General features: G+C 36.6%; 1 protein-coding gene across 2 annotated transcripts in view; it reads left to right on the forward strand.

Moving 5' to 3' along the window:
* The window catches only part of ZSWIM6 (zinc finger SWIM-type containing 6), a 196,573-nt gene that overhangs the window by 139,026 nt on the left and 40,432 nt on the right, over positions 1-17,115 (forward strand). For both annotated transcript variants that reach the window (XM_049097933.1, XM_025448168.3), the window contains exons 3-4: positions 1,754-1,902; positions 5,330-5,480. In XM_049097933.1, coding sequence (XP_048953890.1) covers positions 1,754-1,902; positions 5,330-5,480 — 300 coding nt within the window. The remainder of the gene's footprint in view (positions 1-1,753; positions 1,903-5,329; positions 5,481-17,115) is intronic.

A 17,115-nucleotide genomic window follows, 5' to 3' on the forward strand; every position in this document is an offset into this window, starting at 1 on the left:
CTTGTCCAGGCTCTCAAGGTCTAGCCCTTCTTCTCCAGGATTGTCTTATACTTGTCTTCTCCTCATCCTCTACTTCTGAGTTGTATGGACATGGACTGTCTTTTATTTCATTCGTGTTCTGTGTTCCTTCCTGCCTGAGACTTCTGCCTAAGTTCTTAGTCTCAGATCCAGACCCATTTCTTCCTTTTCCTTTTTCCTTTAATTTCTAGTCTACTAAGGCAAATCTCAGCTCAATTTCCATTTCCTCAAGGTGTGCTTACCCTGGCAATCCATGGCCAAGTCAGAGATTTCTGATAAACTCTGCTGGCATTTTGGCTTCTTCCTTGAGCAGTTATTATCATATATTTATATATGTGTGATTACTAGATTGATATTTATCTCATACACTTAAAATAGTGTTTCTCATATAGTGGGCTATAATCCATTATGAGTTATGAAATCAGTTTTAAAATTATGATACGCCTTTTAAAAAATATAACAGAATATCAGACCCTTTCACTTATAGTAAGGGTCTTTTTTCATTATACTTTTGCTTCAGATAAAGATAGATATATGTCAATCACATGAACACCCAGATACATACATATATTGGGCTTGATGTAAATTGCATTTGTTATTGTTGGTCATAGTCAAAAATAATTTGATGGTAAATTATATGAGGACAGGAATTCTTTCTATTTTGTACACCATTTCCTCCCCAATTTTAGCAGAGGGCACTCAATTAAATATGTTGACTCAGTGGATGAATGAATAAATGCACACCTTTTCAGGGAGATTCACGGACTCATTGCTTTCCTTTTAGGGACTAATGGACCCTGGTTCTAAGCAGATGTTAGTGATTATTTCCTTGGTCAATTCATTCTGCTTTATTAGATCATTAGAAGAAAAGAAAAGGAATGTAAAACCAGACTTATAAGTGTGTTTTTTAAGGGTTGATGAGATAAAACACTATTGATGAAATTCTTAGATTTAAATTTTTTTTATGTTCCTTAAATACCATTTCTTAAAAATAATGAAATTTAATTTTTACCTGCCAAAGTATCTGGATAATTTTTGAATTTCTAAGGTAGTTTACACACAGGGCTTATGACATAGCTGTCATCTTTTGTGTGTACTTCAGCAATAAAATATTTACGCCGTTTGGCAAGGTGATACTACAACCTGGTTTAGTACAACAGCTGCGCTGCCTGTTCCCATGTGGCTTGATTTCCCTTTTTAATCTTCAGTTTTCTGCAACTAAAGACTATGTCAGCATGTAGTTTATTCAGCAGCAGATAGCAGTGAAAGCTTCTTGAATTAACATAGTAAAGAGAAAAATACTCTGCTCACTTTACTTGGTTTCACATTTTTCTCATGTCTTTGAAAAACGTTTTCCTAACATATCCTACACAGTAGAGCTTTATAAACATCATGTATTTATAAGGAGACATTTTTGTGACTTTTTTATTCTTTAGAGAACTTGTAAACTCATCTCCAAAGGTTTAGTTTCTGATCTTTAAAAAAGAAAATATCTTAGTTCTACAGTAATCTGCATTTTAGCTTAGCACAAAATCAAGAAAGTCTTGAAAATAAGAGAATGATTTTTATATTTATTTTCAGTCATAAATTTGTATGTATAATTGAAATTGAGATTGGCTTAAAAAGTGTATAGGCAAAAAGTGCAGAATCTTAATTCTTTTCAAGTTTATTATCAGAGCCCTTTAGCACAGAGTTTTTATCTAGCATATGTGTTATTTTTTCTTTCTATTTCTAGGTGCTCCTGATCCAACAGCAGGTGCTAGTATAGATGATGAAAACTGCTGGCACTTAGATGAAGAGCAGGTTCAAGAACAGGTTAAACTGTTCCTTTCCCAGGGCGGGTACCACGGATCAGGGAAGCAGCTTAATTTGCTCTTTGCAAAGGTATGATTTTTTTTTAAAGAAATATTCTAAATATATACATATATAGAAAGTATCTATATATGATTATGTGTACAATAGAATAAAGGCTTCTTTTTTATTTCTTATTTTTTAAAAAGAAGAGCATCTAAGTTAATCAACCAATTAGAAACTATTATGTTGTAATGCATTAATTTACTTAGGTGTCCTTAGTCAAGATGTGAAACATTTTTGTTTCTCTCCATTCCCGTTAATAAATGGTGACACTTTATACAGTTTTGAAAACCTTTCAAAACTCAAAAGTAAATAGCTTAATATTATTAAAAATGCCATCTTTTCAAGTTCTTACTTTTTCTAGTTAATATTCTCAAGTAGAGCGTAACTTTGAATATAGTCCTTCAAATGTGCTTTATTATATATTTAAGGGTTTTTTCTTTTGAGGTTGAGAAATATCTCTCGTACCAATCCATAATCTGTATTTTTGAATAGTTAATTATTATTTTTGAATAGTTATTTTTGAATAGTTAATACGTGCATATATAACATTATATATATTTAGTTTAATGATGTTTAGTATATTTAAATTTGTTTCAAAAGCATGGACTTTGGAGTCATACAGACCTGGCTTTATTTTTTAGTTCTAAATCTTATAGAATGTATGAACTGTGGCAAGTTATTTAAGTCAGTTTCCTCATCTGTAAAATTAGCTAATGATAACATATCTCCTCAAGTTGTGATTAAATGACAAATGGTGTCTGAACGTCATTTTGGCCTTGGTAAATGTTAATTTTTATCACCAAAATGTGATGATGGAAGAAACAGTTATCTTCATTGTAAATTCTGTGTGAGTAGAAGCTGTATCTGTTGCTTTATTTATTTATTTATTTTAATTTAATTTTTTTTAATCTGTTGCTTTATACAGAAATTTTGGTACCATAAACCCAATTCTAAATACTGGGTAAAATGCTCTTTTAATAAATATTAAATCAATGTCTTTTCCAGGGGGTTACAGCTACTATTATGGCTAGTGTATTCAAATTGGTTTTAATGAAAGAAATTATTGATTGATACTTTTGATAACTCATTGACAGTTTTGTTATACAGTTTTTCTAATATTTATAATAACTAATATATTAACTAATATATAATATATGTGTGTGTGTGTATATATATATATATATATTTTTTTTTTTTTTAGTTCTGAAGAATTAGAGTATATTCCGTTACTGGTTATGGCCAGAAAAGAGTGTATTCTGATTAATCAGTATCCTCTTACTAAAGATTTATCCCATTTTCTGTATATAGATTGCCCATTTTCTGAGAATTAGATTATAATATAATACATTTAACCCTAAAACTACTTCACACATCATTTACTCATTTTTGGTAATTCACAGGTACATCAGACTCTTGTAATATATCAGAGTCAGCTGTCTGAAAATTAATTACCATTAAACTGTAGATGTACTTGTGTGTTGCTTAATAGTTGTGGTTTATATGCTTAACAGTAAAGTGTTTATTTTCATTGCTATTGCTGAGTAATAGGTTAGAAATCTGTCAGGAAGATGAACATTAAATCCTATCCATGATATGGTGGTAATATTAAAGGTTTAGTATATTTAGATACACAGAAAGTATTTCAGAGATTCTCTTGTTAGCAGATAGTACACTTTGGTCTAGTGGAAGCAAAGTAAAGAGGTATTATACTGGCCTATAGCTGCTATTTTTATCCCTGTATACAATATGCACATTATGTATGCCATATGAAGTAACAGCATCATCTAATTTTGGAAATGGCATAACTTTTTTTTTTTTTGGCATAACTTTTAGAGTTAAGACAGATCTGGGCTCTGATTCCAGCGATTCCTCTTGTCCTTTGGGCAAGTTACTGTACTTCTTTGAAGCATGGTTTTTATAAGTCATGAAATAGGGATTATAATCTGGCCTATTTTGTATGGTTGTTGTGAATATTACATAATCAATATAAATGTAAAACTCTTTAGCGTGATGTCTAATAAATAGTAACTCCCTTTCTTCCTCCCAGTCTTCTTCTGTTCATGATTTTTCAGAGCTTCCATATTGGAATAAAAAACTTTTTAAGATTATTACTGAAATAATCCTGGAAGCACAACACTTGTGATTCAGTGTAAAAATGCTTTTGAGTTCCTTACAGGGCTCCCATTTGAAGCCTGTCATGGGCTTCCATTACTTGTCAGGGCACAGACCTGACACAGGATCAATAGATCTTGAGGTTTGGGCTGCTTTATTGAATATCTGCCATTTCCTCGTTCATTTGCCTTTCACATAGAATCTTGAGTAAAAGGACCCTCTTTCCTTTTCTGCTGCTTATGACCTTGCTCCAGTAATTTCCTATAGGGAGAACTGGTAGTGTTCACCTGGGATTCATGTTTGTTGAACACATAGCAGTACTCACTTTTGGAATGGATGGATTTATTTAGGGTTTCCTATAGAGACACTTAGTCTTGTGATTTTATTTTATTTATTTTATTTTTATTTTATTTTATTCTATTCTATATTTTATTTATTTTATTTATTTTGTTTTGTTTATTTTATTTTTTATTTTATTTATTTTATTGTATTGTATTGTACTGTATTGTATTGTATTTTATTTTAGGGGGTTGGGATTTGGCTCCAGAGTAATGGACAGAGCTTGAAGTTCCAACTTGAGAGACTGAGTTAGCTCACTAGATCACAGGTTATAATTCTGCTTCCTGGACTGATCGCTCAGTTGGGGCCAGGGAGTTCTTTAACCTACAGCACAGCCCATTTCCTCTTACAGCCCCATTGGGGTGAATATAAAAGTATGGCATTGCTTTTCTTCTCAGAAAACTTTGGTGTGAGAACTTATTGAAATTCTAATTTACCTCAAAAACTAAAGGACTTCACAATTCTAGAAATACATTGAAAAACATTGAAGTGCACAGTTTAAATTGTTGAAATGTATGGTTTGTGAATTAGGTCTCAACAAAGCAGTTTTTTAAAAACAGAAAGACAGATGCTATTATTATAAACATTATCCAGTCAATTTAGAAGATCCCTCAAGAGTTATCAGTAGACTGCTTTCAGCTCTTCTACTTTAATGGTAAGTACAATCAGTTGGAAGGGTCAGGAAGGTACCAAATGATTTGTCTTGTTTATTTTGGTATTATTTTTCTGTGGGTTAGCAGAAAAGTTTTATTGCAATTGGGAAGTTAACCAAATTTCTTTTCCTCATTTGGATTATGAAACATGATTTTAAAAAACCAACAGTCATTTCTGATTAAATTGCCATTTAGGATAGAAACCAGTTTTTAACAACTTTTGTATGCCAAAGAGGTCTGGTATCAAAAATTAACTGCCTCAGACCCCAGAGAAAGAAATAAAGTGGTCTGTTGTCATATTGCTGTGTATTTTTGAGTACTTTTCTAAAGGTCTGTTCTTTCCCCAACAGGTGCGGGAGATGTTGAAGATGAGGGATTCTAATGGGGCCCGCATGTTGACGTTGATAACGGAGCAATTCATGGCTGACCCTCGTCTGTCACTTTGGAGGCAACAAGGCACTGCAATGACTGATAAATACAGGCAGCTCTGGGATGAGCTGGGTAAATATAAGTTTCCTGATGGATTGCCATTGAGTTGTGTATGGATAAAATCATGGTTGAATGTTGAAAGTGCATGGTTAGAGTGTTACTGAAGGGAGATATGCTCCTCTGTGAACTTATTGCCACTAGACACTGGTTAGAAGAAGGAGGGCTTGGGCTGGCATTTGCAAGAAATAATCTTGGGAGAGTTTGGGGAAAGTTGTTGGATCTTGAGGAAAGCAAGCACAGGAATCTGCCTTTAAATATTTGGAAAAAATAAGTCATTATTTTAAAATAGGTGTTTCGTCTAATAAAGCTGGTGATTTATTTCTAGAATAATACTGTAATCAGTTTAGCTAAAATTTGGCTGTTTTCCCCCTTTGAGTACATTAAAAGTTTCAAAAGTAGTTTGAGCATTTATGTCTTGGCTGTTAGAGACTTAGGTGAACTGTTGATAGTCAGCATTTAAAAGATAAAGTCAACTATAATTTTTATTTCTTCCCAAATCTCTGTAATAAAGATAGAAATATAGCAGGTGATTGAAAAAATGAGAAATCGGCTAGTCAGGCTCACTGGGAAATTTGGAGGGATGATTATTTTTACTCAGTGATTATTGCTAGGGAATTAACAATGCATTTGTTACATTGTCTTTCTCTTAAGAATGTGACAGGTGGAATTTTTGACAATATCAATGCCTATATTAATTTTATGTTCTGGGTATGTTTGCTAGAAGATTCTAGTTTCTTTGAATGGTAGAAGAACTCTTTATCCCTTGACTTTTCTTTCCCTTTTTGGCTGATGGGAGACCATATCCTGCGGATTGATCCCATGTCAAGCCTAGACAAAGAGAAATTGTTGTTTGTGCATATACCACATGATTGGAAGGGACCTTTGAGGTGAACTGTTTTATCGATAAGGAAACGGAACTCTGGGGAAATTTAGGAGATTTCCAGAAGAGGACATTGACCAATCTAGGGTTAGATTGATAAAAACTTGGGCATCAGAGTTTCCTCCTTTGCCACTAATAGGATATGTGTTCAGAAACTTGCTGTAGAGGACCATTTTTTTTTTTTCTTTTTTTGTAACATATATGTCTGCTACTATCCAACTGTTAGACATTTGTTGGCTTTTTTCTCTTGATATTTTTATTAAAGTATCTTGCTATAACTTAATTTTGGTACTTTCCCTGGTCACCTGAAGTAATGGTTAGTGGCTTTTACTCACATCAAAATGTAAATCAGTCCATAATTATAGTAGATTGTTTCTACTATATTGGAAGAGTGTTTGGGAGCACAGGGTGGTGTTTGGAATACACAAGTGTGATGAGTGGTTTAAACATATTTTTATAGAATACTGAGTGACGACACTTTTCTAGGTACACCCTCCTCAGTTTCATAATTCTGTAGTAAATGTTGATTTGACTGGTTGATTTATGACATTTGAAAGGTCTGGCATTGAACAAAACCATAATGAAGTAAATTATTAAGGAATTTATTTAAGGAAATAAATTTAAAATTTAAGGAAAAAATATTGGAACAATATTAAATGAATAAAATTTAAAGAGCTTTGGTACTTGGAAGAACTTAGAATTACAAATAACTAATTAGGAAGAAAGTACAGACTAATTTTTTTGTCTACCAAAAAACTTTCAAGGGATATAGTTAAGTAAAACTCACAGTGTTCATATTTAATTTGTTAGTCCATCTCACTTTTCCAAGTTGGTTTTGAAAATTATGTGCCTCACCCCTCAATCAAAAGTATAAATTCTCATTAGGAGGGTGTTTCCACCAGCTGATTCTAGTTACACTGTCTGATGAACTGCTTTCTGATTATAGGCCAGGCTTTATATTATACAAGTTCTTTGATTTTAGTCTAGGACGAAGAATATATCTTCTTGCCCTGTATTTTCTTTCTTCACAAATCAACCCCCCCCCCCATCATTATTAGAATGCTATAAATTCTCATGTACCCTGATGGCAAGCAGAGGTCACTGGCCATTTTAATGGTGGTCTAAGTTTTGTAAAGAATCTCATGTAGAAGTAACAATAACTATTATATCTTAATATTCATTCACCAAAAAATTAACTAAAAGTTGCTCCTGGACTACAAAAGGAAAGGATTTTACTTCTTAATAAAATGAGAGAATTTGACTTTGTGCCCCTGCACAGGGCTCACATTGCTTCAAGGCTCTGCTTTGGAATTAAATGCTGAGCACTGCCAGATGCCAGACATTGAGAAGAGGCTGAGTTTTGTCGGCAAATGGGATCTGCAAGTTAATTGGTGTTTTCTGCAGGCTTCTGGCTGTGAAATGAAATTGGAAGCCCTTTAGCCACATGGATAATACAGGACCTGAATACAAATGTCACATGTCACCATCAGGACCCACTGTGAGACAATAGTGTTCCCACTCCAACACTGCACCATTACAGATCATTTAAATATGGGGATTACATTTAAACTAAAAGCCCCATTTGCCTTTTACTGCAATTTAAATGTCCTCTTAGCAAAAGCTAAGTGACAAATTAAATGAAAAAAGTGCCCACATTTTTAAAGCTGTAATGCAAAACAACCTTTTATTGCTTCTCATGTGCCACGAATGAATCATTATACTTGTCAACCCTAAACCAAGCCATAATTGGAGCAGCTACTGTTATCAAAGTGGGGCTGCTCTGTGACAGCTTAATAAAGCTGAAACTGTTAAATTAAATCTCAGATGCTTAACTCCTTAGCACTGGTGAATTCGTTGGGTCCATTTCTGGCAATGGCCAATGCACCAGGAAGAAAAAAGGATTCCTGGCATGAAAGTCTTAATCTGATGAAAGTGTACAAGTAAGAGTATCTTAGCCAAGTAACTCTGTTTTTTGGCAGAGGGATTTGGAGACATCAGATTGTCGGCCTGGTTACAGAATTTTACTTTTTGATAGGATCATATATTCCCCTCCACCATATTTTCAACTTACTGAGTATATATGATTTATTAAAATGTAAGTGTTGATGTTTCAAAATTAATTTTAAAAATAATATTCATATAATTTTGTCTCTCTTTCAAATAAATAAGTTGTATACAAACTACTTCAAAGTAGCAACAAGCCGGATTCTTTTCCCCATCCTCTAACAGAAGGATTGATTGTGCTCAGTTCTTCTTTACTAAAATAAGTGCCTGTGGTATTCATTTGGTCTGAGTTAATTTTCGTGATTTATTCCCTGATTTTCATAATGTAGTATGAAATAGATACGGATGCACACTATTAAGATCCTGTTCAGTGCATCTCATTTGCAGATACATTATTCTTATACGTGAATCTTTTTTTTGTACATTAATTTTACTTTTTCTCTATGATCATTTTCTGAAACATACAACAGTCTTCTCAGTGAGTGATGTATCATGATCAGCTGTAAGGAAATGTATACATTAAAATCTTAAGACAGAAATAGTGATAGAAGCTGCATATTTGGTAGAGCTATAGAACCCACATCTCTTCAGTTGCATTCTTTTATTCTATGACATTGCAAATATTCTAGAAAGCAGATCACAGCAATAACCCTTAGATTTCAAAGAATAACCCAGTGCTGATTGGTGGTGAGCACACCTACTGTTAGCCCTAATGGCTGTCTGTTCAGCACACTTAATTACCATGGGGGTCTTTAGGGATGAGGGGATATATTGTAACCTCTCATCTGTGTTGATAGGTTTCTTTCCTTAAATGTCTTCCTAGACTGTAATTTTACTTTGCTTCATAAAACTATAGGTTGTGGCTGCCAGTCCATTAAAACCTAATTAAAATGGATGTCATTAGAGGAAACAGTTAAATAAGATTTAATTACAGATTTATCATAGGGAAAAATTCTTAAATTTTCATTTTCAGGTATTACATAATGTGCTTTTTTCCCTAAAATTTAAATACTTCCTCTCGGAGCTGAGTCATGTGCTTTCTATTTCTAGCATGTAAGATCTGTTTTTGTTTTAGGGAGAGTCTGGATTCCCATTGCAAGAACCTTGCTGCTTTGAGTGGTTATCTCTCAGAATTATTTTCAAAGGTTTTGGTATGGGGGCATCAGGCTGGCTCAGTTGGTGGAACATGTGACTCTTCTTGATCTCTGGGTTGTGAATTTGAGCCGCACGTTGGGTGTAGAGATTACTTAAAATCTTAAAAATAAAAAGTACTTTCTTTCTATTTTGAATTCCATTGTAAGGTTAGTTTGACCACTGTTACTAGGCAACAGCTATAATATTCCTTGTAAGGTGCTAGATAGATTGGGTATACAGATTCAAGGTACACAATAAATCTTTGTTCAGCAATAGAGAATTTAAACTTAGCTCATCCACCATTCCATCCACTGAGACCAAATTTACTGCAAATACTAAAAATTACCTACTCCATGTACTCAGAATACTAACCTGTCTACACCTGTGATACAAGTGTGCATCTCTGTGGGCCTCTTCTGTACCCACTGTCATTACTCTTGAATCCTATGCTTAAGTCACACATTTAAAATGATGCTCTAAGTCATTTATAAGGGCTTTTGTGCACATTCAGAAATAAGATTCCAAAGACTGTGCTTTGGAGGTCATTGTGGAGAAATTTCCAGAGAATGCCACCTGATACCTCCCAACATAGTAGGCTAAGTAATTTCACCTATGGTATTGAGCCCCTACTCAGTTTATATGATAAATTCAAATCCATGTTTTCCAGAGTTTGAAGCTGATGGTGGTTAGGAATGGCTAACAAGTAACTGCTTTTCGGTGAGAGCTAGGAAGCATTCCAGTGTAGTTTGCCATATAAGTAGTGTTCTCTTTGCTAGTGCCATGGAGAAAACAGCAATTCCTAGAGCCCCCTTGCAGCAAAATGATGTCAGGCACAGAGTTGGAAACTTCTGTGTAGCTCTAAGTGTACTATGTAAACCTAACGAATAATGAATCACATGTTAGGGATTACTTCTCACCTATCAGTTTGTCTTCCCTGGGCTTAAGGAGAATATGGTTTTACCACTTAAACCACTTCAGTGCCTTCCATTAACCCTTCTTTCCAGAAGTTTTATTATGGTTGGTTTCTGTCTCAGTACATATTAAGTGTTTTCAGTGTCCAGAGGAATAGATGTATTAAGTGTTTGATTTTACTGTTGGTAATGGTTCTTGTAGTAGAGAGGGAGCAGAGAGATTGAACCATCAAGAGACAGAAATTAGAATAGGCATGAATGAACTAGGAGCACTTTGATAGTGTTATTTATCACATAATTGTTACAAATACTTGTACAGATGGAATTTAACATGGTTTTTTACAAGATGTTCATGGAGGTGAGTTGTAGGGAAAAACCAGTGAGAAGGAATAGCATGAACCAAGACAGGGATGAATTTAGTGGGAGAAGGCTCTAAAGGGTTCAAATTCATTATCACCAATGTCATCTTCAAGATTTTCAGTCCAGTTTTACTTTCCTTTGTTGTTACTTCAGAGGAAGGAGAGTAAACATAGGATCTAGATTTGTCTTTTTTTTTTTCCATTTTAGTCCAGCTAGGAAGGATGACATAAATGTCAGCACTTCTTTATCAGGCACTGTGCTAAGCTCTTGATGCATGTATTATATTTTTATTCTTAATCCAGTGAAATAGGTATAATTATTAGCCCAAATTTTATAGCTGAGTAAACTGGACCTTAGAGAGACTAGAGAACTTGCCTGAGGTCACAGCAGCAGAGCAGGAATTTAATCACAGGTCAGTGACTTCAAAGACACAACCACCAAACTGGACTCCATCCTCACTTGCTTTAATTTGCCTTTCCGCTAATGGGGTCTCTGCTCAGGGCAGAGCGGGGGCAAGGTGAAGCTCACCTGGATGACAGTAAGCCCTGTAAAAGCTACAGGGCCTGGTCTGCCCACCCATGGTCCTGCAGGTCTAATTGTAGTAGTCAGCATAGCTTCCCTAGTCTAGTTGCTCATCTGGGTTTCTAAAGACTCTCTAACTTCAGTCTAAAAAAAAAAAAAAACACACACATTAATGTAGAAGAGCCAAATACATACGATTAAGAACTGTCATAATAAAGTTAAACTTAGCACAAAATAGGGATCCCTGGGTGGCGCAGTGGTTTGGCGCCTGCCTTTGGCCCAGGGCGTGATCCTGGAGACCCGAGATCAAGTCCCACGTCGGGCTCCCGGTGCATGGAGCCTGCTTCTCCCTCTGCCTGTGTCTCTGCCTCTCTCTCTCTCTGTGACAATCGTACATTTAAAAAAAAAAAAAAAAACTTATCACAAAATACGTGTAGTACATACTGAATATGGGTTAGGGTCAAGTTTTCATTTCATTTTCCAGGTTCCTTTGCTAAGGAGCCAGCGAGACCCTTAGGTCAAGGTCTTTGTCCTGGCCTATACCAGGCCCTAATGATAACACAGTTGTCAACACGTTTATATCTATGGTCTGTAGCTCTGTAAGCCTCCTGCACTTGGGCTGGGTTGGGCTGGCCTCTCCTGCTCTGGAATGGGGTTGCACATTCCTGTTTCAGTCTGTGGTTTCTTCTTATTATTGAGAGCTCCCTCTAAATATGGAGGTTTTGTCTGTTGTATTGCTCAGGAGGCTTTGCTTCTGTCCAGCCGTGTTCTCAGGACGCCTGTCGTTGACTCCACCCTCATTACCTGGGCCTGTTTCTTTTGCTGTTGTATGGTCTTATTGCTTTCTGTCTCTTAAAACGAGACTTCTGTGTTCGTTGGTCAGAGGCCTTTGGGTTCAGCTCTACTGTAGGGATGGGAAGAGGGGTTTGTTCTCTGTTTCTTTAAGTAGGCAGAGTTCATTTCTAGTTAAGGATCAGAAGTTAACCAAAAGAGAGATTGCATATTTCTTTACTTCCTGTGCAGTATATCCTTCTCTTGAGTGCCACTGCTGGGGTTGAATTATCCATTCAGTACCCATTTATGGGAAAAAGTGGAAATAAAGAGAAAAAATGTTAAATATTAGCAGAAAGTGGTAGATTTGCAAGATTAAGAGATCTTTACAGACCATTTGATCCTATTATCTAACCAATTGGAGATTCCTAATGATAGTCATTCTCTTAGTTATTTAGGTGTACAATTGGATAATATGTAACAACACTTGGAGATTACCCCCTTGTGTATTTTTATCAAAACTTTATTCTAAATATAGATCACAGGGATTGGGTTGGAGTTAAGATGCCTTATGGCTCATTGTGTACTACATGTTAGTGTCCTATATTGTATATGTAGTATGCTGGTAGCATTATTTGTACCAAGAATGGATTTGGAATCCATTTTTTTCCATTCTTTTTTGTTATCTTTGTTTATAAAAGATGAGTCCACTGTGGACTCATTACTCATCATTACTACTGTGTAGTAATCCTCTTCTCACATTAGTGGCTACTAGGAGTGTCAGAGCATTGGTGTAAAGTATCCTTTTCTTCCTGCCAACAGTTTTAGAAAAGTTCTCTTCCTGTTTCCTAAGAGTTAGTATTGTACTTGCCCTCAAGAAACTGCCACCAAAGGGAAATGTGGTTGGGAGAGGGAGCGGTCTCCTTGCTAGATTGTGGATCTCTAGAGAGCACCATCACACTAGAGTGGTGGGAAGTGAGAGAGAGAGAATGAAGGAAGACAGGCTGGGGATAATTTCCTCTCACCATTTCTTACCCTAAAGTGGCAGCATACAAAAATTAACGAGGTCTGAGAAGCCTCATTTAAGCCATATGAGATTCCCAGGGGCTTCGTGGGGAATCGGAGATGCCAAGAGCTAGACTGAAAGAAGTGGAAGCTGAGGGAGGACCGAAGCAGCCACTTAGGCTGTTCTTTGTGTCATATGGAGCAAGGGGCTTTATAAATGTTTTTGTAGTTGATTCAAGCTTAGGTGGGTTAATGAGGGGGCAGGGGAACCCAGGAAAATGATTAATGGGTGTTTCCTAGACAGGGGGTGTTCAGCAGTGCCTCATAGAGCCCCTGAGGCAGGAGAGGGAGGAAGAGAGTGTGGAGAGGGAGGCAAGTCCTCTGAGTCCCAACAGAGTGACTTTCACCACTTGACACATAGGCTTTCTGTTAAGATTTCTCTAGAACAAAGGATTCTGAGATTAAAAATGCATTTTTGATTGTGACTATATTCAATAGGCTTTTAAGTAGCCACTCAGAGGTCTACTAAAGAATGACTTTTTTATTATTATAAATAATTTTCTCTTTTATTTTAAGGAGAAGGCAGGCGCTGGTAAATGATTTATAGCAGGTGAATTTTTGTGAGGCTGCTATAAGCTTATGTAACAATTGCATAACATTGTTTTATTAGTGTTTAAAAATTCCAGCTTGGAATGAGAATAGTATACTGTCTAGTAAAATACAGGTGCCTTCTACCATTAAATTGCTTGGATGAGTCATGACTGGGTTCTAGGCTATTTTTCTTAGGCTCTGATCTAGAAACAAATAACTGGGAGTAGTGATAGTAATTGTCTGAAATATGGCTAACTCACCCAACTCTCTGTGTTTCCTGTTGCAAAGATAGTCTTTGACATAGGAATTCAAATCTCTATGAATTTGAACTATGACCAGCTCTACCTTCTTGACCCTATGTGGTGCTTGTCAACCCCTTTTATTTTGGGGTATCTTAGTAAATTTCAAAATTTGCTTGGGCAAACCTAGAGGAGAGAGTAAGAATTCATCAATTAAGAATCAGACTTAGTTGTCAAACCACCTTTAAATGGCTTATTGGAAGCTACAGTCTCTCTTTGTGGATGAACATGGGCTGAGGAGGTTGGATGGGAGGACTGTAAACAGGGCATTTGAGTCGAATATAAGCTTGGAAATGGAGGAAAATCCTGTTAGGAGGAAGGCTTTCAAAATGTTGCCAAGACCACAAAAGTCTGACACCCGCCCCTCCCTGACAGACATTTAAAGATGACATTAGGGCAGCCCGGGTGGCCCAGTGGTTTAGCACCGCCTTCAGCCCAGGGCGTGATCCTGGAGACCTGGGATTGAGTCCCAATTCGGGCTCCCTGCATGGAGCCTGCTTCTCCCACTGCCTGTGTGTCTGCCTCTCTCTCTCCTCTCTGTGTATTCTCATGAATAAGTAAATAAACTATTAAAAAAAAATAAAGATGACATTAATGTATTTAGGAACCTATTCACCATACATATTGAGCATACACAGAAGATGCTCTTTGCTAAACACTAGAGTCCTAAATAGACTAACTAGTCTGAGAGATTTTTTGTTTGTTTGTTTTGGAATCATTTAAACCATTCCCTTAGTAATCTTGTCAGTTGCTGTCTTTTCAGGGGCATTGGAACTAGTTCCAGAGCTATCCTTTTTCCATCCCTATATTAGTGTTCAATCTCACCCTCCTTTCCCTTATTGTCCATTAATTAGAATACTGAAATTGAAACTTTTTAAAGTTAGTGTTCCTGTACAGGTGGAAAATAATGTGCCTGGTATGTAGTTGGTCAGTAAGATATTTGTAAATAAAATAATAAATAATTGAAGTGTAATGTTAAACACCTATCTAGAAGCCTTAAGAAGTGAGTATTTTTGGTGTACTAAAAACAGTGTTTGAAAGGCTATAATCTTCACTGTGCCTTCAGTTTTCTTTTCCCCTTCTGGCTTGTCCCGCCTTCTCCACCCATGATGGATATTCATGGGTGCCTATGTATATCTAAATGCTTGCCTGGGCGCATGCACGCGTGCGTGCTCGTACACACACACACACACACACGCACACACACACACACACACACACAGAAATACAAACAGTTTAGAGTACAGAAGGGCAATGATTCCCCCTTGCCATCCATGCTGCAGGTAATCTATTGCATTAATCAGCCAGCCAGTGGGAAATGCATGGGGAGTGATTATACTATCATACACAATACAATCAGCATGAAGCACTTGTCAAGACCAATACATCAAAGTTTAATTCAGTAATAGAATGAATTAGAGCAAAATGAAACATTCTGTTCTCCAAGAAACTCAGCACCCTTCACAGATTCTTTCTCAACTCCATGGAAAAGTCAGTGCATTAAGAAACTGTTCTTATGAATACAATTACTGTTCTTTATGACCAAATACTGCAATCCTTTTTTTTCTCAGGATTCTTATACAACTGTAGTGCTAAAGTATATTCATCAGTATTCCATAATCATAACCATTAGTAAATATGATTATTTTTTGTTAGGGCTCCTGATGATCTTTTATCCTTAGTGTTCTCCATGGTTAAATGAAGGGCAGGTTGTTGTCCTACTTACCCATAAGTATGGCTGGTGGACAGTAGAGTATCTTAACAGAACAGCAGGTAAATTAACAATAACCTGCTGTTTACAGTGCCTTATGGTAAGCATTGTTTAGTTAGGAAACAAAATGAGAAAGGGAAAAGTAAAAAGCGGCCCAACACTGCCTAAGACAGCTGAAGAAATGAAGTTATATACTGTAGGACTTGTTTCAGAAAAATTTGAGGATAGATCTAATACATTTCATATTCACAGTCACCATTCTGTGTCAGTTTATAACATCTATTCAAATGTGAGACACCTAACCAAGCGTGCTTTCTCAAAGGGGCAAACAGATATAAACTCTCCTGGGCTATTTCAGTTTTCAGAGCCCTCAACTGGAATATAAAGAACAGGTTTATTGGAGTCAGATGGTCTTAAGTATGGATTCTGATTCTCATATTTGCCAACTGTGTGGCCCTGGACAGACCCTTATCTTAGAGAGAACCATAGTTTCCTTATCTCTAAGATGACTACAATGTGGATTCTTTTTTTTTTTTTTTTAAAGATTTTATTTATTTGTTCATGAGAGAGACACAGAGAGAGAGAGAGAGGCAGAGACACAGGCAGAGGGAGAAGCAGGCCTCATGCAGGGAACCCGATGTGGGACTTCCCGGGTCTCCAGGATCACACCCTGGGCCAAAGGCAGACGCTCAACCGCCGAGCCACCCAGGCGTCCCTACAATGTGGATTCTTAAGTTCTTAAGGCCTAAAATAAGATGATGAGATAATGCATAACACTTTCTTTCTCATTCTACTAGTCTTTTGCCTATGTTGGGAAAGTGGGCCCAGGGGAAAGCTTATCAGAGAAAGACATCATGAAGACCTAAGGAGTCTTCAGGAATAGATTTATATAAACTTGGAGTGTTGGACAAATCATAAAAGTGTTCATGGAGGCGGCTTGGTGAAGCAGACAGTGCAGAGCCCACTGAAGGTGTGCTCTGCAGGTTCCCACGGTTCACATTCCTTCCCCTCACCGACACTGGCTGCCCTTCTTGTGTATCAAAATAAGAGGTCTGTCATTGTGGCTTACTCTCTTTCTGATTTTTTCTGTCTTTCCTCCCTCCCTCAGAAAGGAGGATGGTGAATGGTGGGAGTGCTGGCTCTGGTCATTCCCACAGAACCAGATTCCCAGTAAAGTTAGGCTATTTTTGGTGAATTTTGCATGTTGACCCGAAAGCACCGACAAATTGAATGGAACGGGAAGACTGCGTATTAGTTGAGGGCCACAGGTTTGCTGGAAGGGAACATTGTCCAGGATACCCATTAGGTGTTTTGGAATATCTGTGCTTTATTTTCTTTTTTGACAGCAAAAAAGATGGTTATTTCCTTCTGTCTTTTCACAGAGCCTGGTCAAATGATAATCAGTTCTGTGCCCTTCTGCTTATTGCCCTGCTTAACTTAAATGATCTCAAAAGTTTTC

This window comes from Canis lupus, chromosome 2 (assembly GCF_003254725.2).
Source record: "Canis lupus dingo isolate Sandy chromosome 2, ASM325472v2, whole genome shotgun sequence".
NCBI lineage: Eukaryota > Metazoa > Chordata > Mammalia > Carnivora > Canidae > Canis > Canis lupus.